The sequence below is a fragment of the Syngnathus leptorhynchus genome, chromosome 3 (assembly GCF_054491065.1).
Source record: "Syngnathus leptorhynchus isolate UIUO chromosome 3, UIUO_Slep, whole genome shotgun sequence".
Lineage (NCBI taxonomy): Eukaryota > Metazoa > Chordata > Actinopteri > Syngnathiformes > Syngnathidae > Syngnathus > Syngnathus leptorhynchus.
In genome coordinates this window covers 15,976,868-15,998,228 of record NC_141197.1, presented here as the reverse complement: position 1 = coordinate 15,998,228, position 21,361 = coordinate 15,976,868, and the positions used below count along the sequence as shown (strand labels likewise).

At 42.9% G+C, this 21,361-nt stretch overlaps 3 protein-coding genes and 1 pseudogene across 5 annotated transcripts; 1 reads left to right on the top strand and 3 right to left on the bottom strand.

The window, feature by feature from the left end:
• Positions 1-803: 803 nt before the first annotated feature.
• LOC147059503 (UDP-glucuronosyltransferase 2A2 pseudogene) lies at positions 804-3,186 on the bottom strand (annotated as a pseudogene). Its single transcript, XR_015065621.1, has 2 exons — positions 3,072-3,186; positions 804-2,720 (listed from the first exon to the last, which is right to left on the bottom strand). The product of XR_015065621.1 is annotated as a UDP-glucuronosyltransferase 2A2 pseudogene (transcript).
• A 987-nt stretch (positions 3,187-4,173) lies between these two features.
• On the top strand, positions 4,174-8,863 carry chrna5 (cholinergic receptor, nicotinic, alpha 5). The gene is made up of 8 exons (XM_085907274.1): positions 4,174-4,239; positions 4,330-4,466; positions 5,477-5,628; positions 5,704-5,748; positions 6,112-6,221; positions 6,565-6,742; positions 6,921-7,613; positions 8,343-8,863. The coding sequence occupies exons 2-8, from the start codon at positions 4,373-4,375 to the stop codon at positions 8,499-8,501; spliced, it is 1,431 nt and encodes a 476-aa protein (XP_085763400.1). The 5' UTR covers positions 4,174-4,239; positions 4,330-4,372; the 3' UTR covers positions 8,502-8,863.
• Positions 8,864-9,524: 661 nt separating this feature from the next.
• chrna3 (cholinergic receptor, nicotinic, alpha 3) lies at positions 9,525-13,974 on the bottom strand. Of its 2 annotated transcripts, XM_085906744.1 has the most exons (6): positions 13,911-13,974; positions 13,199-13,338; positions 12,549-12,593; positions 11,351-11,460; positions 10,135-11,278; positions 9,525-9,849 (listed from the first exon to the last, which is right to left on the bottom strand). In XM_085906744.1, exons 1-6 carry the CDS (start codon positions 13,972-13,974, stop codon positions 9,721-9,723), a joined length of 1,632 nt encoding a protein of 543 aa, XP_085762870.1. In that variant the 3' UTR covers positions 9,525-9,720. The 2 variants fall into 2 exon arrangements, with proteins under 2 accessions (XP_085762870.1, XP_085762869.1); XM_085906743.1 differs by lacking the exons at positions 12,549-12,593; positions 13,199-13,338; positions 13,911-13,974 and adding an exon at positions 11,577-11,870.
• A 1,783-nt stretch (positions 13,975-15,757) lies between these two features.
• On the bottom strand, positions 15,758-19,485 carry chrnb4 (cholinergic receptor, nicotinic, beta 4 (neuronal)). Its single transcript, XM_085906745.1, has 6 exons — positions 19,437-19,485; positions 17,791-17,936; positions 17,668-17,712; positions 17,410-17,519; positions 16,142-17,168; positions 15,758-15,929 (listed from the first exon to the last, which is right to left on the bottom strand). The coding sequence occupies exons 1-6, from the start codon at positions 19,483-19,485 to the stop codon at positions 15,762-15,764; spliced, it is 1,545 nt and encodes a 514-aa protein (XP_085762871.1). The 3' UTR covers positions 15,758-15,761.
• Between the last annotated feature and the right edge of the window lie 1,876 nt (positions 19,486-21,361).

The window sequence follows — 21,361 nt, the reverse complement described above, 5'->3', positions numbered from 1 at the left end:
ACACTCGTGGACCGATAAGGATATAGTTCAAAGGGGAAAGTTTGCTAGTTCACATTTTACCTGTGTTAATGCAAGTGTCATTTCAGAAAATTGACATAACAGGGTAATTTATCACTCCATAATTTTACTATTCTGGTGATAAATTTCATTTCATTTGATCAATTTTACGAAATAAACTAATTTTCCATACACAAAAGGAAATGGAAGGCTGTTTTAAGCCACTAGATGGCGCAGTCCAGCAGCTACTCTGCTCAGCCTGCTCACTCCTGCATGTTTTCCTTCTTGGAGGACTCTCGGCAGTACTTCCTTTTCCGCAACTTTAAAGCGAATGATTGTATTGTTGCTTTGAGAGTTTGCTGGCGTGACAGATAGATAAACATAGATTGAACACAATGAAAAATGCAAACAAAGTTTTGCTTCCAGATTGTGTTTCAAGACCACGTTATGCAAGTTAGTTTGTGAAGTCAAATTCCTCAGACCCAAATCAACCCTATCAAGGAAACATGACTTCCTGTTAAATTGAATGCAATTGAAACCCAAGATGTGTTATTTTTCTGGACTCCACCCCTGGTTGGTATCACAGATGAAGAGTTCATTCTTCAAACTTTCCAAAAGTTCAGTTTTATGTCCGTTTTATTTCGTGTACTTGACTACTTCTTTTTTTTTCTTGCACATTTTCTTTTACTGTAAATATTTTTTACAGTTCTATAACAGTGGATGTGGCAACTGTTAAATGTGTCTGAAAACAATGAATACTCAAAAATGTGATGGATATAATCAGTATGGAGATAGTTTAGCTCGTATTCATTTATTTACATTGTTTCCTTAGGGTTCATCCTGCTACAGATTCCGGCAGATTAGTAGTTAGAATGACAACAATGGAGTCAAAATCAAAAAATACAGAAAGAACTAAGCAGACTGGATGCACAAAGCCTTTATGGAGTGACCATGTCAGAATCTACGAAAATGCGAATAGTCCTTCAAGACATTTCCAAAAAAGGTAAGATCGTCAACATTCAAATGTACTATCTGTATATCTTCGCCCATCGCTGCATCATCTTGAGAAGTTAACCACCTTGCTTTCGTCAGTGTCACATTTGCAATAAGCAATTCACCATAAATGTATTGTGATTTATCTACTCCCGTTTGATTTTCCTCTTACATAAAGCAGAGCACAAACATTTGATCATGATGAATAATATTAAAAACAGAGCCAGCACAACTCCAGACAGGAATAGATACACGTCCACATTGTAGTAGGTGTACCAGGGCAGTTTGAAGGACTCAGCCCTCAGGTGAGCTGCACCTTTGTGCCGCATGACAAACTCTATCCAGAAGAGGGCGTTGTCGAGCGGTGTGACGGGCTGATCTTTGTGTAGCCTGGAGAGCCGCTGCATGTTATTCCTGTAGGACGGATTAGCAAGAACTTCTTGTATGGCCTTCAGGAAGTTGTCATCTTTGTCCACCGAATCTAACGTGACCACCACGGCCGCCCTTCTCTCTGTGAGACGCAGCAGGTTGTCATGCTGGTCGAAAAACAAAGGTATGCCCACCACGGGAATTCCGTGGTAAATTGCCTCCTGGACACCGTTCGTCCCTCCATGAGCCACAAAGAGTTTCATCTTGGGATGTCCTAGGAGGTCGTTCTGCGGCATCCAGTCCACCAGGAGAGTGTTGTTGCCCAGCGTGGACGGTGTAGCGCCTTTATACCTCCAAATGACTTTCTGAGGGAGCTTGGCGAAGGTTGCCGCGATGTTGTCGGCTAAGTCCGCGGGGATTTCGTTCACAAATGTCCCCAGCGACATTAGGATGAATCCATGTTCTCCTGAACTCTGGACAAACTCTTCCAGGTGGTCAGGTAGAGGCTTGGCAGGTTTACACTGGAAGCCCCCCATGTAGATAACGTTTGGCATGGTGGGACGCGGGAACTCAAAGACAAAGTCCACTCTCATGAGCCACAGGTCAGCAGAAAGAAGCAAATGGTGCATGTCGTTATCGGGTCCGAGATATTTGTCGCATACTTTCTGGTACGTGTTTTTAATGACCAGGTTATGTTGCGTCAAAGCGATCAGAAACACAAACACATTTTTGACTCTTTGAAGAAAAGTCATTTTGTTTGTGTTACCGGTTCCCACGATGGGAATGTAAGATAACGGCGACGGGGCGATGGCGAGGTGGCCTTCGGTGGCGATCATCCAGCGGACGTTGTACACCAGAGGGAGCTTCAAATATTTGGCCACAATGGCCCCTCCACCCCAGCAGGGGTCAGTGAGCAGCAGGTCAAACTTGCTGTCATTCATTCTCCTCATCAAATCCTGGTCATCAAGAATCGCCGTTGTGAAATTGCTCACCATCACGTGAGCTTCCAAAAAATCCCCAAACAATCCCACACTCATATGGAGGAACGTCATGAGAGGTATCCCTCCTCTTTCGTATTCGATGACTTCGTAAATCAAGCCGGTGATGAAGTTCTGGTCCAAGCTCCTTTCCACGGGGACGGTGATGGTGTTGTAGTGGGTGGCGCCGTCCTTAATGTACCACGTCTTGCTGGGCCGTACGACAGTCAAGTTGTGTCCTTGTGCGTGCAACTCTTGCATGAGGATGTCCATGTTCACCCAGTGACTGCCTTCAATTGGAAAAACCAAAATGTTGCCACCTTGACAGGATCCGGGAAGCAAGATAAGGAACAGCAAGGCGCTGCGGCAACATGTCAATCTCATCTGGAATCAAACAGCAAAACAAATTCACTCAGTGACAGCAGCGTGAAATTGATTTTCCATGGTTGTCCGTATTTTTACGTGCCCCGCTGCTGACTGTCAACCAGTTCAGTATGTAGTCCGCTTTTTTGCCCAAACTCAGCCGGGATTCGGTTCTAATAATCCCGCGACCACTGACAAGGCAAGAGCGGCACCAAAAAACTTGGCTGCAAAACGTTTTCAACTCAAAGTGCCTTTTCACTTTCGATCCAACAAACTACCACTTCCAAACTTTTCCGTTCACTGAAACGAACGAAAATGAATACCATTAAACACATGTCATGTTGCATACTTAGGGTGCAGTTCTGTTTTTACCTTTAAGTCGATTCGGCGTGTTGTTTAGGTTTGGGGGTCCGCTTCCACCCCTTGGGTTGCGTGCGACGTTCACGAGCGTTGCAGCACAATAGGAAAGGACAGTTTTCGTTCAGCTGCGTGGGCGAAGATCGGAGGAGAGGAGGTCAGTAAAAGGCGTGTGTGTGGGTTTATACGTGATTAAACATTCACATTTTCTCTATGCGATTACTAAATGGCACTCCCTGCTCCCCACCTCATCCATTTGCACTTCTATCGCATTTCAATTCGTGTTTTGCCTATTTTCCGATGGTATTTGAACTCGGCATTATTTTTACAGGAATGTCTCCCCTTCATCAATATGTTCTAATCAGTTTTTATTTTTGGCTCTTTTCCGTTGAGAATGTTTCCTGTTCATGATGCTGAGTCCCCGCACTACTTGAAATTCATAACAAACATTACATAATTCTAATAATAAGGGCTGAGGCGCTTGCAGGTTATGTCATAAAAAGGACCTTTGCTTATTGGTACAGAGAATGATAAAATACCCCCTATAAATTAATTCATGTGTCATATTCTAAAGGTCAAAGTCTTCCGACATGAGCACCATGTTAGCGCACGACCATAAACATGGCATTTACTCTGCACAATTATGACGTTTCAATTTGCTTCAGTTAACATACATAATTGTTACAATCCAAAGGTCTTAGAAAACCTTCAAAATGGCAAACAAACAAAATTATCTTGAATAATGAAGACATTTTTTGGAGCATTTTGTGGTTGACACTGATGTTTTCACATCCCACATTCTGTTTTACCGTTTGCAAAGCCATTTCAAGATGTATTTAATTCTCTGCAAAGCATATTTGAGAAATAAACTCTTAGTACGGAACAATATTTGTGAATGCGCTTCTGCATTTCCACAATGATTGATTTATTTATGGAAATATGCCCACGGTCTAAATTAGGGGGCGGCTTCTAATCCTCTTTGTTCACTTGTGTTTCCACAGGGAGAAACGTGATCGGACTGCGGTTGAAGATGAGGTGACCTCAAGAACTGCAAGGAAGATGAGGGGGACCGTCCGTATATGTTGTTCAGGGGGTGGTGCTTTCTCGAGGCAGGAGGGGAGGTGGGAAGAGGAGAGAGGCTGTGAGCATCGCTTCTCTATTCACTGACGCCACTCAGGGACAGGTATGCATAAACTCTGCTTTCCTCCTACCATAACGCTTTGTTTGTGCTGTTGTTGTATTTTGACGAAACCAATGATGCCTTTTAATGCAGTTTCCGTCTTACGCGCCAACGATGCCTGAGCGTCTCTGAGACGATGCTAAGAGCGGAGGGGGCGGCCGCCTCCTCTCTCGCGTTGCTGCTGCTGCTGTTGCCGCTGCTGCACTGTTGCCACCTGTGCCACTCGCTGCGTAAGTTGCTCGCCCACGCTGTTTACGTGTCAATAAATGGATTACACATGACTGAGCGGTATCGGAAAAAAGCCACTGATATCCCCCACTACCCACGTTTAGACAGGGACAGAGCCCTGCCGCGATTATGAATAAAAATGGCAAATAATACACACCCTTGCAGTCAAATGTTGCGTTAATCGTAAATACACCACAAACTATGATCCCGAACCCCTTAAATGGCTTTCAAATGATTCTTTTTTCTTTTTTTTTGGTAAAATACAATGCACATGTGACAAAGACTTCCAACTAACAAATCTGGCTAAACTTTGCTCACAATTACATTCACATGTATGGACAATTTGAGGCTTGGATGCTAAAACTGTGAGGCCAATATGCTAACCAGCACCTCACTTTGCTACCACGAAAAAATCAATAAGATTGAATAGTTTAGTCGCGTCCACTTTTCGCCTTACATACAATACACCAGCTTGCTCTACTTGCACATACATAAAACATTTGATTGGCTGAACGCTGGAGAGATGTTCGACGCATGTGATTGGTCCTTTTAAATGTTATGAAATGTCATGAAGATCAATGCTTTTTATAATAAAGCGGATAGTAGCAGTATGTCGCCAATAATTGGTTTGCTGAGGGAGCCACAAATCCTCGCAGCTACGCCATTATCGATTTGAGAATCTCAGCCAGGCGGACCGACCCTTAAAAAAAGGGCGGCTGGAAAAGATGATGAATGGGCGGATAACAGTCTCATTAATTAGGGAATTGCTTGTCTGCATCGACACGAGGACTGACTGAATGCGAGATCCGTTTCCCATAAATCGGGCGCCAAAGACAAAAAGTGTCATTCCGAGTGGGATTGATAGTTTTAATGTGTTTTAATACACTCGGTAGGATCAACGCGCTTCCTCCCAGCCCACATGAATCACATTTTATTTCAAAAGAAGGGAAGTTCTGAGTCAGATAGACGTTTCTAGAGTGATGAAAATTTCTATGGTTCTTATCACTCTCAGGTGTTCCTAAGCTTTCCTCCTATGCAAAAGCTGAAGACAAGCTCTTTAAGTACCTCTTTGGGAACTACCAGAAATGGGTCCGTCCGGTGGAATATCTAAACCAGAGCATTTACGTCAAGTTTGGACTTGCCATCTCCCAGCTCGTCGATGTGGTGCGAACCAATTTCTTTTTAAATTGGGTAACAATAGGAATATAATAAAGCCCCTGCTGTGTTTTCACCAATCAGGATGAGAAGAACCAACTGATGACCACCAATGTGTGGATGAAACAGGTAGAGGTTGAGCAACACGTCCATGTAGCCTCCCATAAAATCTGTTCGTGGCATCTCCCTGACTGTTCCCATCAGGATGAGTCCTCTTGGCACTTTGCCAGCTTCTGCCCTCACTGGCTTCCTCCTCATCTCCACTCCACTGTTGTCAGCTTCATTCATGGTCATCTGTGTCTCACATCAAATGAACAATTGCCACAAATGCCTCCTCAGCTGTAATGAATTGTTTTGTATTTCATCATATCGCTTTTAAAACGTTACAATTATTATTATTATTATTATTATTTATAACCTGTGTCAAGCCAATGATTTTAATGCAATTTTATCATCCAAGTTAAAGTCAACTTGGGGTTGCTTGTCATGCAGGAGTGGACTGACATGAAGCTAAGATGGGACCCCGATGACTACCAGGGCATCACCACGATACGGGTGCCCTCTGACAGGCTCTGGCTCCCAGACGTCGTGCTTTATGATAAGTATGTTACGTGATGGATGGAACGTATCCAGAACGTATTCACTGCACTTGTCAGTCTACGAATAAATCAACATTTTCCGTCCAAATTCTCCACAAAATTAAATATTTAGCTCTCCTGCCGAATCTATTTTTTTCTTCTTTTATTGACGATAATTCAGGTCACAAATGTCCGTGATGCCCGGAAAATTTAACTGTAATCTGTTTTGGAATAATAAAATGTAGTCTTAACATCTTCCACTCTGAGCCTCATAAATGATGTGCGAATGTGAGCCCGCGGAAACAATGGCTCCAAATGGGAACGTTCTATTTTGTCAAATCTTACATCATGTCGCTTTCCCTGACAGTTCAGACGGTCGTTTCGAGGGCACAGTCACCAAGGCAGTAGTCAAATACGACGGGACCATATTGTGGACGCCGCCTGCCAATTACAAATCTGCCTGCACCATCGACGTCACCTTCTTCCCATTTGACCTGCAGAACTGCTCCATGAAATTTGGCTCGTGGACTTACGATGGCTCCCAGGTAGACAAATCCCTGCTGCTAATAGCGAAATAAATAAATACATAAATAAATAAATAATATTCTTGCTTAAAATCTCAGATTCCCCTGCCAAAAAACTGTCCTAGAGAGTATTTATTTTTAATAGGTGCTATCTGGCATATACAGTAATTGTGTGAAGTCTATGATTTTTCTTTGGCAGGTGGACATCATTCTGGAGGACTTCCACGTGGACAGGCAGGACTATTTTGACAACGGCGAGTGGGAAATTGTGACGGCCACAGGCAGCCGCGGTCTAAGAGTGGACGCCGGCGTCTCCTATCCCACCATCACGTACTTCTTCATCATCCGCCGGCTGCCGCTCTTCTACACTCTCTTCCTCATCATCCCCTGCATCGGCCTGTCTTTCCTCACAATCCTCGTCTTCTACCTGCCGTCCAACTGCGGCGAAAAGATCTCCCTCTGCACCTCGGTTCTGGTGTCTCTCACCGTCTTCCTTCTGGTCATCGAGGAGATCATCCCCTCCTCGTCCAAGGCCATCCCTCTCATCGGCGAGTATCTGGTCTTCACCATGATCTTCGTCACGCTCTCCATCGTCATCACCGTCTTCGCCATTAACGTGCACCACCGCTCGTCGTCCACGCATCACGGCATGGCGCCGTGGGTGCGCAGGGTCTTCCTCCATCGGCTCCCCAAGCTGCTGTGCATGCGCAGCCACGTGGACCGCTACGGCACGTCGGGAGCGGCGCCGACGGGACGGGTGCCGGGATTGGGGATGATGAAGGACTATCCAGCTGAGCACGGCCTCTCCCACACCAGACTCAACATCCAAGCTGCGCTGGATTCCATCCGCTACATAACCATGCATGTGGTCAAAGAAAATGAGGTCAGAGAGGTGAGTGTTATTTGCATTGTGAAAGATTGCAAGATATTAAAGGAAATTTACAAATTACAGTACGACCACAAAGCCGGGCATCGATACTTCGGGCAAAAAAAACCAACAATATTGTAGAAATGGTTTGGATCTGGTACTGCCATCTGGTATTAAGAAGATAATGTACATGCAAAGGTCATATACAAATTTCACTATTGTTCTACTGCACCCTAAAGTCATCAATGCTGAGAGCCAATTGGCTGGCATAAAAACTGGGGCTTGCTATGATACAAGCCCCCCGGTTACTCTCGAGGATTTGGATGCATTTTTTCCTGATCCAGATAGACAGCAGTTTGTATGTCAACAGTGAATGCCTACTGCCATTTGCATGCAGACCCCATCCAGCCAAAGTTGATGCCAAAACCCCTTCAAGAACATCTCCATAATGGAGCTCAACTAACGGTTCTCGCTCCGTGAAACACAAGATTGACAACACAAGATATGAGATGGGGGGGGGGGGGGGGGATTATCCAGGATGGCAACCCCAATTAAACATTCTGCTTCGTCAAACAAGCACTCATGCAAACGAGGAATGTCGTGTCCTCATAAACTCACCCATGCTTTTTATTGTCAATTTTTTTTCCCTGTGCAAACATTTTAGGAGGTGTTGCATTTTCTAACACAGGAACATCATACCAGCTTCAGTTTTGCCATGTTGCATAACTGTCTTTTATGTCTTTTTTTTCCTAGGTGGTACAAGACTGGAAGTTTGTTGCCCAGGTTCTGGATCGAATCTTTCTCTGGGCATTCCTGCTGGTTTCCGTCCTGGGCTCAGCTCTCCTCTTCATCCCGGTTATCTACAAATGGGCCAGCATTATCGTTCCCAAACATATTGGAGGTGTCCTCTGAAGGTTGGCAAACATGAAGGTGAGGCACATCTAGATTTGATGATGTTTTGCAACACATTTACAGACAACTACTACTGTATATTTTTAAAAATAGGAAAAAAAACGTGATGTGGAAATAATAAAAAAAAATTGTAATTACCAGGGACGCCACCAGGGGGTCAGAGAATTTAAAGGCCACTCGACAGCCAATTATGCTTTTCATACCAAATGCCAATTCCGAACGTTTGCATGATGTATTCCAGAAGAGAGCAAATGTTCACTTATATAAAGGATTTCTCGCTGTGTATCGACTCAGTAATTCACAATTGAGGGATTCAATATTGTAGCTGGTTAAGAATGTGATTCTTCTAAATAAAAGTGAAACATGTCGCACACTTGACTGAGCTCCTGTTGTTTACTTCTTCAGGGTAAAGATGGCCGTGCATGGAAACTCACTTTTCTTTCTAGCACCCTACTGTGAGCGACAGACCTCATGCAGCTTTTTTTTTTTTGCCTTTTGAGTTTCCATGCCCCACATACCCAACTTCATCTACATGGGGGGCTTCCAGTGTAAACCTGACAAAGCCTCAACGTGACCACCTGGAAGAGTTTGTCCTGAATTCCGGAGAACACAGTCAGGGACGTATATAGGGAGGTTTGTGAACCATCAGCCCATTCTGTCGTTCAACAGCGCCCTCTTCTGGATAGAGTTTGCTACGAGGCACAAGGGTACAGCTCACCTGAGGATCGAGTCGTACCAGCTGCCCTGGTATGTTTACTACAATTTGGACATTTCCTTCACTCTTTCCAACGTTGGCAGTTTTTTTCTTTTTTGCTCCTTGTTGTGGAGTACACTTTTTTTTAAAGAGGAGCAAGCCAAATAATGTGCAAAATAAGAGCCAACATAAAATAAAGAAAGTTGTATTTACAGGTGATATTATGACGGTATCTTAAGGCATAAGAGTTTGCACAAAATGCCACAATAAAATCTTTCACTGCTGCAGGCAATTTGTTGCAGTACCTCAATTAAACAGATGATGTCGCTCTTTGATCATAATGTGTTCAGGTAGCCACCCATTTCTTGTTTCATGCTCTGAAGACCAATTTCAAGGCCTTATGGGTTCATCTGTGAAATAACTGACGTCGGTATGTTTGTGTTCTGTCTTTTAAAATTTCATAAAAAGCTGTGCATTTTGACAGTCTGAATTCTTAAAAAAAAAAGATAATCGCATAAGATGTATTCATATGTCTTCCCCGAGTAGAAGAGGCTGGAGGAAAAGGCCGGCGGTCCCCAAGATGCACACCAGGACGAAAACCCACAGGAAGATGCGGTCGATCACCATGGCGACGTATTTCCAATCATCCTGAACCTGTGCGACAATAAACAAGTAGGTTTTTGGTATATTTGAAATGGCAGCTATTCATATTTTCACAATTGCAAATCTCCTTGTCTAACTGAATGTCTAGCAGCGTATCAACGCTGACCTGTGAGAGGCAACACTGTGAAAAGCGCTTCTATAGTGAAGGAAATCAAATAAATAGTAATGAAAGAAGCTAAGCTAACTATTAGCTCAGGTAAGAACATCCTAAGTTCGATGGTTTGTGAAATCAACCAAGAGAGGGACAATGCTCAAAAGGTGTTTGTAATCTCTCACCTCCTTGGCCTCATTCTGCATTCTCATGTTCTCTGCGATATACTTGACGCTCTCAATGGCCTCCCTGATCTCGGGGGAGAACGGCAGAAGGGTCAATACTCCCGCATCCAAAGACTCCGAGCTGGAGCCTCCGCTAAGGACCCCTAGGCAGCTTAAGCCGCTGCCTCCTCCGGAGTCCGTTGGCAGCTTCCCGGACCTCTGGTGCCAGCAACGTTCTTCGCAGCACAGGGAGCCCGGCCCGGCGCGTTTGGCTAGCTCGTTTGCGTTCAAGTTGTTGAGATTGGAAAGCTCCGTGTCGTTCGGGGGCTTCTGCCGATTAATCAAGCTGGACACCACGCCGGAGGCCAGAACCTGTGTTTTGTGTTGGGACCCTGAGTTGTGAGCGCCGCACGGTCTGGGGCGGATCATCTGGACGCTCTCGTTCGTCTTCTCCGGGTCCCTCTCCGGTCTGGTCATGAACATGACTTTGGGAAGCAGGCCCAGGAAGACGCCCCGCACCCACCGCGGCATGGTGTGCGTTTTGGGCGTGCGGTAGTGGACGTTCAGCACAAAGACGGTGATGACGATGGAAAGGGTGACGAAAATCATCGTAAAAAGGAGATACTCGCCGATCAGCGGAATGACCAGCGATGTGGAGGGGATGGTCTCGGTGATGACCAGGAGGAAGACGGTAAGGGAGAGCAGCACAGAGATGCAAAGCGTGACCTTCTCGCCGCAGTCGGACGGCAGGTAGAAGACCAGCACGGTGAGGAAGGAGATGAGCAGGCAGGGGATGATCATGTTGATGGTGTAGAAGAGCGGCAGACGGCGGATGTAAAGCGAGTAGGTGATGTCCGTGTAGATCTCCTCGCAGCAGTTGTACTTGATGTCGTGCTTGTAGCCGGGGGCGTCGATGATCATCCACTCGCCGCTCTCCCAGAAGTCCTTGAGGTTGATGGTAGAGCCGATCAGCACCAGGTCGATCTTGGCCTTGTCGTAAGTCCACGAGCCAAACTTCATGGTGCAGTTCTGGTAGTCAAAGGGGAAGTAGGTGACGTCGATCTTGCACGAGCTCTTGAAGATAGCGGGAGGGATCCATGTGACCTCGCCGTTGTACCGAAGCAGAGCTTTCGTCTTGTCATCCACCTGGAAGTCTCCGACTGCACTGTGGGGAGAAACGGACGAGGGAGGTGAGTTTATTTATTTTCCTTAAAAAATTAAAAACCAAAAGACTTACTTATTGTAGAGCACGATATCGGGCTTCCATATCCGGTTGGACGGCACACGTATGAACTCGACACCGCCGAAATCTTTTGGATTCCATTTGAGTTTGTAGTCATTCCAGATCTAAAATATTACCAGTAAAATATTTCAGTAAAAAAAAAAAAAAAAAGAATATCTTAACACAGATAATATAATGTGAGGATTCTTCTGTCGCGAAACTCATTTTCATGTAAATTTACCTTCCGAGCAGGTGACAAATCAAAACCATTTGGTGGCTCAGTGGTCGATAGAAACATAAAGATTTTAGTGCCTGGCGCAAGATAAAAGTTAATACAAAAAGAGCTCATAAATTGCACCATATAACCGAAGATGAAACATAACATCATTCACACGCTTTGATTTTAAACGCCTCCTCCCACTCCCTATAGAAACAATAAAAAGAAGAGACAAGTTATTCAGTTAGCGCTGAAAGTAAAATGTGCTTAACGGGCCTTTTTGCTGTTGGCAGTCCTTGCAAGAGTCTTAAAGGCACAATAGAGAGAGAGGCAGACAGCGGGTGCTCTAAAACATGCACTTGATTAAATGTGTGTGTGTGTGTGTGTGAGGGGGGGGGGTCTTGTCACCTCCCTTTTAGTATGAATGAAAGTGTCTGCACAAAAACAAAGGAGTAAAATACATCATGTTTAAAAGTGATGCACCCGAGGCACCGTATGGGACTCTTCATTAGGTATGAGAGCTGGATCGAAAAACTTGATAAAATAATGCCAAATAAGAACAATGATAGGAAACTGGAAATTAATTGCAACTGATAGCACAAAATTGTCATTCGCTCACTGAACTTAGGTCTCAAGCAACTTCGGAAACGTATTTTTTCCAAATTTGTGGTCCTATTCCGAATCGTATGACTTGCAGGTTGTTGTTTTTTTTTTGTCTTTGTCCAGCTTTCTTGTGATATGTCAGATAATTAGCAAAGACGGCTGATGCACTTAAACAACAACCGTCACTCTTCATTTAAAATCCAATGCATCCATTTCCTATGTTTATCTGGGCCCAAGTTGTGATGCCTATCAGGTTTTAAGAACCAGGACTACAAGGCATTCCCCCCCCCCTTCATCTCCATAAATAATTCAAGATTGTTTTCGTCATGCCCCATGACAGAGGAAAGGCTCCATATTGGGCACCCTTTAGTCCAATTGTGACGGTGAGCTTACGTGTCGCAACCACAGGTTTGTCTCCATGATCTGGTTGACTTCATCCTGGGAAGAGAGCAGCAGAAAGCATTTTAGAACAAGACATGCTGGAATATATTTGCAGCAAAAACAGAGACAATGTTGTCTCGGCCGAGTGCCCCCCACTCATGATGCTTAAGTGCTCCTCGCATTCTGGGCCGAGCAAGTGCTTTTAACTAAGTTGTGAATTTTCTTAATGGGATGATTGGGAATTGTCCATAATAGAATTCTCAATAAACAAAAAAAAAAGTACGATACCTAAAAATACATATTCAGTTACCTGGCTTTGAATTTCCATGGCAGACAGTTTACGGGTACAGATATTTTTTAATTCATTTCATTAGCTTAAATAGCATAATTGCCCAAGTCATTTTTGAATGTCCAGGAAAAAAAAATTATTCAACAAACAAGAGTCCAATTGCCACGATTGCACTCTTCAGTCATCTCCTTGATTGATATTAATAGTAAGTTAAAAATCGAGCAATTATGTTCGCAGATTAACAATTCATAGCGTCCCATTTACAACGGTGCCCTTCCAGTCATCTACCGCCACTCTCTGATCAATATGAATTTCAGCCAAACCCCAAATTGTCAAGCTGCTACCTTTCCCATCGGATGCAATTCCTACTCACCACTTTGACCAGCTGCGACATGGAGACCTCAAACTGCACAATGACCGGCTCAGACACGTTCTCCACCGGTCGAATGAACTGGTTATATTTGGAGAAGATGACGGAGAAGAGCTTGTGCTCGCCCTCTGAACATGCGCCTCCTGAGGTCACAGGACAGATGGATGGCCACAGACAGACAGAGATACAAAAAGTATCAAACAAAAAGACACAAACAATATATATATATATATATATATATATATATTAAAAATAAATAAATAAATAAATAAATTATATATATATATATATTATATATATATATATATATATATATATATATATATATATATATATATATATATATATATATATATATATATATATATATATATATATATATATATATATATATATATGTATATTGTTGACATTTTTGTAAAAGAAAAATGAAATTTCAGAATGCTAATTTAGGTTGTAAAAAGCACTTGTAAAGAAGAAAAATGTAAAAAGCATACAATTTTGTTGTGGGTGTAAACAAGAGACATACAAAACTACGACTTTAATAATAATGTAATTTATATCATCATTTATTTTTATTTTATGCTTTTTCTGGGGGTCACAACAATTGTAATAACCATTATAGTTGCCTATGTTGCGGGGTTAAAACAAACTAAACTGTGTTCCCAGTAAATCACTCTATGTTAAGTCACGGAACAGGAACATTCTGACTTACCCTGAAGATGCAACCAAAAGACAGAACAGGTGGATGCAAAAAAGAGGCAAAAACTGCCTTTCATTTTCCTGGCTGCTGGACGAAGGCTGCGCTGGATCCAGGCTCGGAGAAAGTGAAGAGGAAGAGTGAAAGGATGCAGAGAAGGAAGGAGAGGGAGGGAGGGATGGAGGGAGGGAGGGTAAGGCTGAGGCAGCCTCTGACAGAAGCTTGATTGCTACGGCAACCGATGAGAAGTTGATGTGACACAAAGCCATAGGTTCCTTTTATAACATCTTCTCTATTCCTCGGGGTAAGTATGACTTTTGAAGTGTATGACTTTACATTCATTGTCATTATGACCATAGCAAAAATATGGTAAATTCTTAAAATGAGATTTCTTTTATTATTATAATTTGGATTAACAGTAACAGTTGTAAGAATGCAGAATTATAAAACATATAAAATCACACATTTAAAAAGTTCACTTATCAAAGTGGCAATTAAAACATATAAGGACAACGTGAGTAAAGTTTCTCTCTCAGTTTTGTGAGGATTCGTTTTAGAAATATGCCTGTCATTGTGCTTTTCGGCATTTTTTTTCCCTCATGAACAAACGCTCCACTTTTCCTCCTGCCAGAATGATTTTCCATGATGTCCTTCAGTGAGACGAACGAGCACTCCGTTCGATAAATTTAGAGGCCTTCGCTGACATGAAATGAGGAGGTGCCATATGGGGAACTCCAGCGCTGACGCCGGACCCGTGAGAAAATATTGCTCCATCATAAAAATGCTTTGTGAGGTTTGTTTTGGCGTCGTTCGTCTATGTGGTGGCTAATTGTGTCCATCCTATCCATCACACAGATGATATTTACAACAACAACAACAAAAAACGGATTGAAAAGTCAGTCTAGTAAAGCGTATAATAAAATGTATCTGACCCTAGCAGCTAATGACACCAATGTATAGCCGATATTAACGATGCATCTGCAGTTATTTTTAAAAACAAAACACACAATGTCATTAAAGTCCATTTGAACAAAAAAAAAAAGGTGGGAGTTAGTTAATTGCAATCTCGTGATGAAGCTTTGGCGAAATGGGCGACAGTCTGCAGAATCTCTTAATGAGCACACTCAGCACCATTTAATGAGCGGTGAATGTAATGTGTGTGTGTGTGTTCGTTCTATTTGAAGTACCAGACTAGTGTAGTGGTAGTGTTGAAATAAAATTCTGATCTGCGATAAATCAATTGTATCGATTAATTTGGGTCATCTTTTGAAGCTACACCGTAGTTGAGTCTGATATAGAAAGATTGTCTTCTTCTGAGAGGAAAAGGGAGGTGTGTATTTGTTTATTTATTTGAGTCAATAGCACATTTATTGAGATACTGATGATACATATATAAAGTGTATTTAAAAGGAAAGGTTTTTATTAGGCCTTTATTTACTGAAATACTGTACTTGAAATACTGGAGCCTTGATTTAAGAGTGACCTGAAAATTCTAGATACAAGCGCTAAATGGTGACTACAAACTCAATTTAAATGACTTCACAACAATTGCGCACACTAGAGAGAAACCCATTGTGGGGCTGGAACCAATTAATGGCAATTCCATTAATTTAAATGGAGGAAAATGATTTGGCCTACGGATGTTTTCCTTTACGATTGTGGTCACAGAATGAAATAAAACTCGGAACTCTAGGCACCAGTGAGGTGTTCTTCTTTTAACAACACTCATTCAGGCAGTTTCTTCTTTTGAGTCACAAAAAAAGACAAAGAAAAAGCCAATCACGTGAGTTTAATCCTTAATCCCCGTTGTCCCGCAGATTTGCAACGCCTTCTTCCCGAACAAAGATGCTAAAAACCCCTCACTGATCAAATTCGAGGCATCTCAGAGGTGGGCTGCTGATGTTGGTGAGACACCTGACTCTGGAAGAGGGGCTGGAGGAACAAACCCAGCGTGCCCACCACGCACACAATCACGAAGATCCACAGGAACATGCGATCCACCACCATGGCCACGTACTTCCAGTCTTCGACCACCTGCAAGAACAAACAGGAATGCATCCAAGGGGTGAGTGGTTAATGTCTAAATTGCGTGTTGGATTTCAAACTGGTTGCCCCACTTTTGTCCCTTCCGCCCCAATTTCCACCCATACTTAGTTGATTCTCGAAGTTCCTCACAGGATCCCTCTAACTGTGGTATTGATTAGTCAGGAACGACTCAGGTCGGATATTTCAAGTATGATACGTACACTTTGATCGTCATCTTCCGCCATCATGTGGTCCGCTACAAAACGCACCCCATTCACCGCCTCTTGGACGTCTGTAGTCAAGTTTGAATTGCTTCTAAGATGGAGGTCCAAAGCACCAGGGACGCAATCCGTAGACCGCAACTCGCCTTTGTTGAGGTGGCTAAGGCCCAGAGTGGGGGCACTTTTATGTCCTAGTGTTGAGAAGGCGGAGTCTGAAGGCAGCAAGGCTGAAGTCGTCTTGGAAAAACCAGTTTTGGATGTGACGGGGCAACCCAAGCCCAGAACTGTCCTCCCTGATCGCTGTTTTCGCAGCCTATGACGGGCAGCGTTATCGTGAGGGCGTCTCATGAACAGTAAGCTCGGCAGTTTGACCAGAAAGACGAGCTTGACCCAGGGGGGCATGGTGTGGGTGCTGGGGGAACGGTGGTGGACGTTGAGCACGCACACGCTGGTGATGATGGAGAAGGTCACCAGCACCATGGTGAACATCAGGTACTTGCCAATCAGCGGCACATCCAGGGAGGTCGGGGGTACGATCTTGGAGATCAGGAGCAGGAAGACGGTGAGGGCTAACAAGACGGAAATGCACAGGGTCATCTTCTCGCCACAGTCTGAGGGAAGGTAGAAGACCAAGATGGCTAGAGAGGTAATCAGCACACACGGAATGATCAGGTTGATTGTATAGAAAAGCGGCTTCCTCTTGATGATGAAGTCATACGTGACGTCCACGTAGGTGGCATCCAGCGGGTTGACCGTCCGCCGGCCTGGCAGCGCCAGGATGTCCCACTCGCCGCTGGGTGTGAAGTCATCCATGCTGGCCACCTCCGTTTTCAACATCAGGTCGATCTCGGTGTGGTCGTAGGTCCATGAGCGGAACTTAAGGGTACAGTTTTGCTGGTCGAAGGGGAAATGCTTGACCTCGATCTTGCAGGCACTCTTGTAGATGGCCGGCGGGAGCCAGTTAATGCTGCCATTGGAGAGCACAATGACGTTGGTGAAGACTGTCACCTCGTACGTCCCGTCGGCACTATGGGAACACAAAGACATGATGAAATCTATACCTTGATAAGGAACTGGCTGAAAAATGAATCTCGAAGGGATATTGTGAATTGGCTCAATCCCTATACCACCCCTTTAGATCTTGTCCTGTCCTTTCCTCCTAGAAATTCACGTTAACGAGAACCAAGACGTTTCCCAATTGTCTATAAACTGGTATGAGATAAATTGTGAAAATAGTGGATACCATGGTTCGTGGAATTGCTACTAACTTGTTATAGAGGACGATATCAGGCAGCCAGACGTGTCTGGAGGGAATGCGCAGCTTGTCGATTCCTTCGTACTTGGCGGGGTCCCACGATAACCTGTAGTCCACCCAGTGCTGAATGCAAAAAGAAGAGTAAGTCGGACTTTCCGATTGGGATCCATCTTTATCGGTAAATGATATTATCGTGTCGAAGCTGTAGGCTTCGTTTGAAATGCTAACAATGCATACGGATTAATTTGAGTTCCAGATTGTTCATATTTACCTGAGTAAGCCAGACATTGGTGGTCATGATCTGCTCCCTTTCATTCTAGAATTAACAACAGAGAATTAACATTGGAGTCACAAACGGTTTGGAGGTTTTTACACGGCTTGAACCAATACGTACTACGCTGATGAGCTGCGCCAGAGAAACCTGCAGCTTCACTGTTACCCTCTCGGTCTGGTTGACAGCGGGGCGGATGAGTGGATTGTAGCGGTGCTCGCCTAGCAGCCAGTTAATGAGGCGCTCCTCTGAGTCGGCACCGCCACAGCCTAGACCGACAATTTGCTTTCATGACTAACAGTATACACGTACTCCGAAAAATAGCGCATCATTAGAGTACAAAAAAGTTAGTTTGTCATCTGATTTATTTTCTATTTATGAAAGAGAATTGTTTTTCATGCAAAAAACGATTGTAAATATTATATATCAAGTTACATAGTTTAGGTAAACCTGTAATAAACCTGACTAAATTTAGCTCCGCCCCCACATAAATGCAAACAGGTGAGTTTTTCTGTGAAAAGCTACAAATGGAGGATTTGAGAATACAACCATAAATATGTGGTGGGATATTATATTTGCAAAACAAAATGAAGTAATGAACCCCCAATGTTTACTTTTCATCCATGTAAATATTGTGCAAAAAAAATAATAATCATAATATAGTTAAGTGTTTGTGAAGCCCATTTCTCATCCGTTAACTCAATAACAAACTATAATTGGCGGGTCCTGTTCAAGTTGAATTGCTACCATGGAGAACTTGAAAGTCATCAACTGTGACCTTTTAGAGAGAAAATATGACTTGACGCATCAATGATCACAATGTCGTTTCACTTCAAAACTTTGTAATGGCTTTGTTGTTGTTGTTGTTGTTGTTGTTGTTGTTGTTGTTGTTGTTGTTGTTGTTGTTGAGAACACACTGTAAGTCATTAACAAGCCAAACACCGCCTTGTCTAATGGTGCCATACATGCTAGCGCATCTGAGCCTTCTGTGTTCTGGCTGGGATGCCCACCATGACTCGTACCCCTGCTGCTTCACTTAGCAGATGGCATGTTGTCAAGACCTCAGGGGGTCACAATCAAACATGGCAACCGGCAAAACCCACGTGAACTTGCTAGTTCACCCGCTGTGTGCATGGTTGGCGGGTTTTTATTCATGTGCACTGAAAAAAAAATACAGCTTATGAAATGTAAGGCGACTGTCAAATGTTTACTTGAGGTTCTTTGAGTTACTTTGTTTCAATTCATGGATAAGACCTAAAGTAAAGTTAATAATAATGAAAAAAAAAAAATCATTTTGGTTTTTGACAAGTGCCATAGTTAAATTAAGAGGGATTGGGAGAGCACATTGATGACTGGACAACACCCTAAATTATAATATTGTCAATGTTAGTAAGATCATAATCCACCCCAATAAACCTCAAAAAAATACATAATTTAAATAATGACTTCTACTTTCCTGTATTTGAGGAAACAAATTACCCAGTTATATTTAAGTCTAAATAATATTCATGTTCATGTTTGGTTATTCATCTTTTATACCAGCGACATTTTGGTGTCTTTACATATTTTTTTTTTAATTCCTCATAAAATACATGTGCCCTGCTCAATAAAAGTCGTAACACAGCATTAGAACACACTCAAGGTCCACATTGCATGTACCATATTGTGCAAAAGTCTTGGGACAGTTCGACAGAAAATAACTTCTTTTTTTTTAAATAAGCATTACAGTTGCCTATGTATAAAGTACTAATGAGCCGAATAGGACTTACCGTGTATTAAAGTGAAGACGCACGCGACAATAACGAGAGTAGTCGTCATTTTAACGGTCATCGGGACCAGTGAGCTTGCGAAGCCTCAGAGCATCGCTCCTCTGGCCGGACAAGCCGTCAGCGGCGCACCCCGATAAGGAGCCAGCAGCATGGAGCGCCTTACCGTCGGCCCAAAAGGTGTCACAAGACCCTCCATTGTGATGTAACTTTGTCAAAATAAAAAATAAATAAAGAACCTCAAAAAAAAAAAAAGATTCGTGGTGCGTACTTTGGTGGTTCGTTCGTCTGTCCATCCAGCAGGAAAAGCGACGTGTCCGCTCTTGAGGCGTCTCAGGCGGCTAGTGAGCGCCCAAGACCTGCCCAGTTTCTTTTTAGACTGGAGCTCTTCATGTCTTGTGTGGATTCTGTTAACATTACAGATCAAACTCTTTCTTGCATTCTTCCACTCTATATTTAATGAGGCAATGTGCGTATGTTTTAAACACCACATTTGGACAGAAATACTTTTCAAGGTATTTTAGTCAAATCTTTCCACACTTTTGCATTTTTTTTATGCACGCCCTTCCCCACCCACAGAAGGCCAAGCACCCGTTATTTATTTTTTACGTATGTTTGATGCTGTATACTTGTACTTATTTTACACAACTTTGGGTCCTGTTAAAAAATAAAAAATAAAATAAAAACTTGGGTCCTGTTTCTTGAGAAAGTTTGAAAAAAAAGAGTGCAATTGTAAGTCTTCAGATCCGATTCTATTCCAGGGGTTTTAAATATGACAAAATTATTTTTATATAATATTTTCGTAACTTATTGTGTTTTTTCTAACCTTTTTCTTTCATTGAACTTCAAATTTGATCAATTTTCTTTGAAGATAGGTAGTGTTGACAGAAAATTGATGGCGAGATGGATGTTAGGTATTCATTTTAAAATTTTGTTTGAGTTTGCTATTATTTGCTTCTTTAGTTTTCTGGAGCAGGGTCCCCCATGGCAAACTAGTTTTGAGGTGTGGGGGACCAGATAAAGCAAGGCTTAGAAGTTCGATCACGTCTCGGGGGAGATGATGGGACATTGAGTCCAAGTGTTCCATGTCTCAATTGTTGAGGAGCTGTGCCTTTCGGCATGTACAGTATGTGCGCTGCGAGTAAGTGTGATGGAAGAGAAATCACAGAAGTACTGCCATCGCATTGCCGTCTTGCACCACTATCCCCCCCATACACACACACACCAACGTAGATATATCACAGCGACAGTTCATTACCTGGAGTGCTGCATGGGCTCCAGCTCCCTGCAACCTCACCCTCATGCGAAATTATCGACTGATCCTGTCGATTGCTTGTCTGATTGATTCATGATTTGCAACCTATTTTTACCGCATAGGAAATTATGAAAATATGATTTCGGCCTATTTGTCACCGTCATAAAGATTTGATAGCTTTACAGGCATTTTTTTAAGTAACGTTCTTAACTGTCATGCGAGTGTAAATTCAACAGATAAACTCACTCGGAATTCTGAATACACTTGACACGGGCAATGCCAAATGAAGATGGTCGGCTATAATCTATATGAACTCTTATGGCCACCTTCTTTTTGGATATTATACTGAGCGGTACGGAAGCACATGTACAACTTTACTCTGTCACAGTATGTTCCTTTTATGTTTTAGAGTCTTGTTAAGTTTTGCTCAAACTTATGTTGGATGATTCGAATTCACGGGCCTTATCTGCCAGATAGAAGAAGGTCTAATGTATCCAAAATGATTGCTTAGTCTTAAATAGAGTGTGACATAACCTCATGTGGAATATTTTGGCTGACTGAAAACATTTGTGTTTGGTGTCCAATGATGTTTTTCTGGCTAAAGATTTGAAGGGCAGCTTTTATTAATCCAAGTACTTTAGGAGTAGAGGTGTAGGTGAAGAACCTTGGTAGG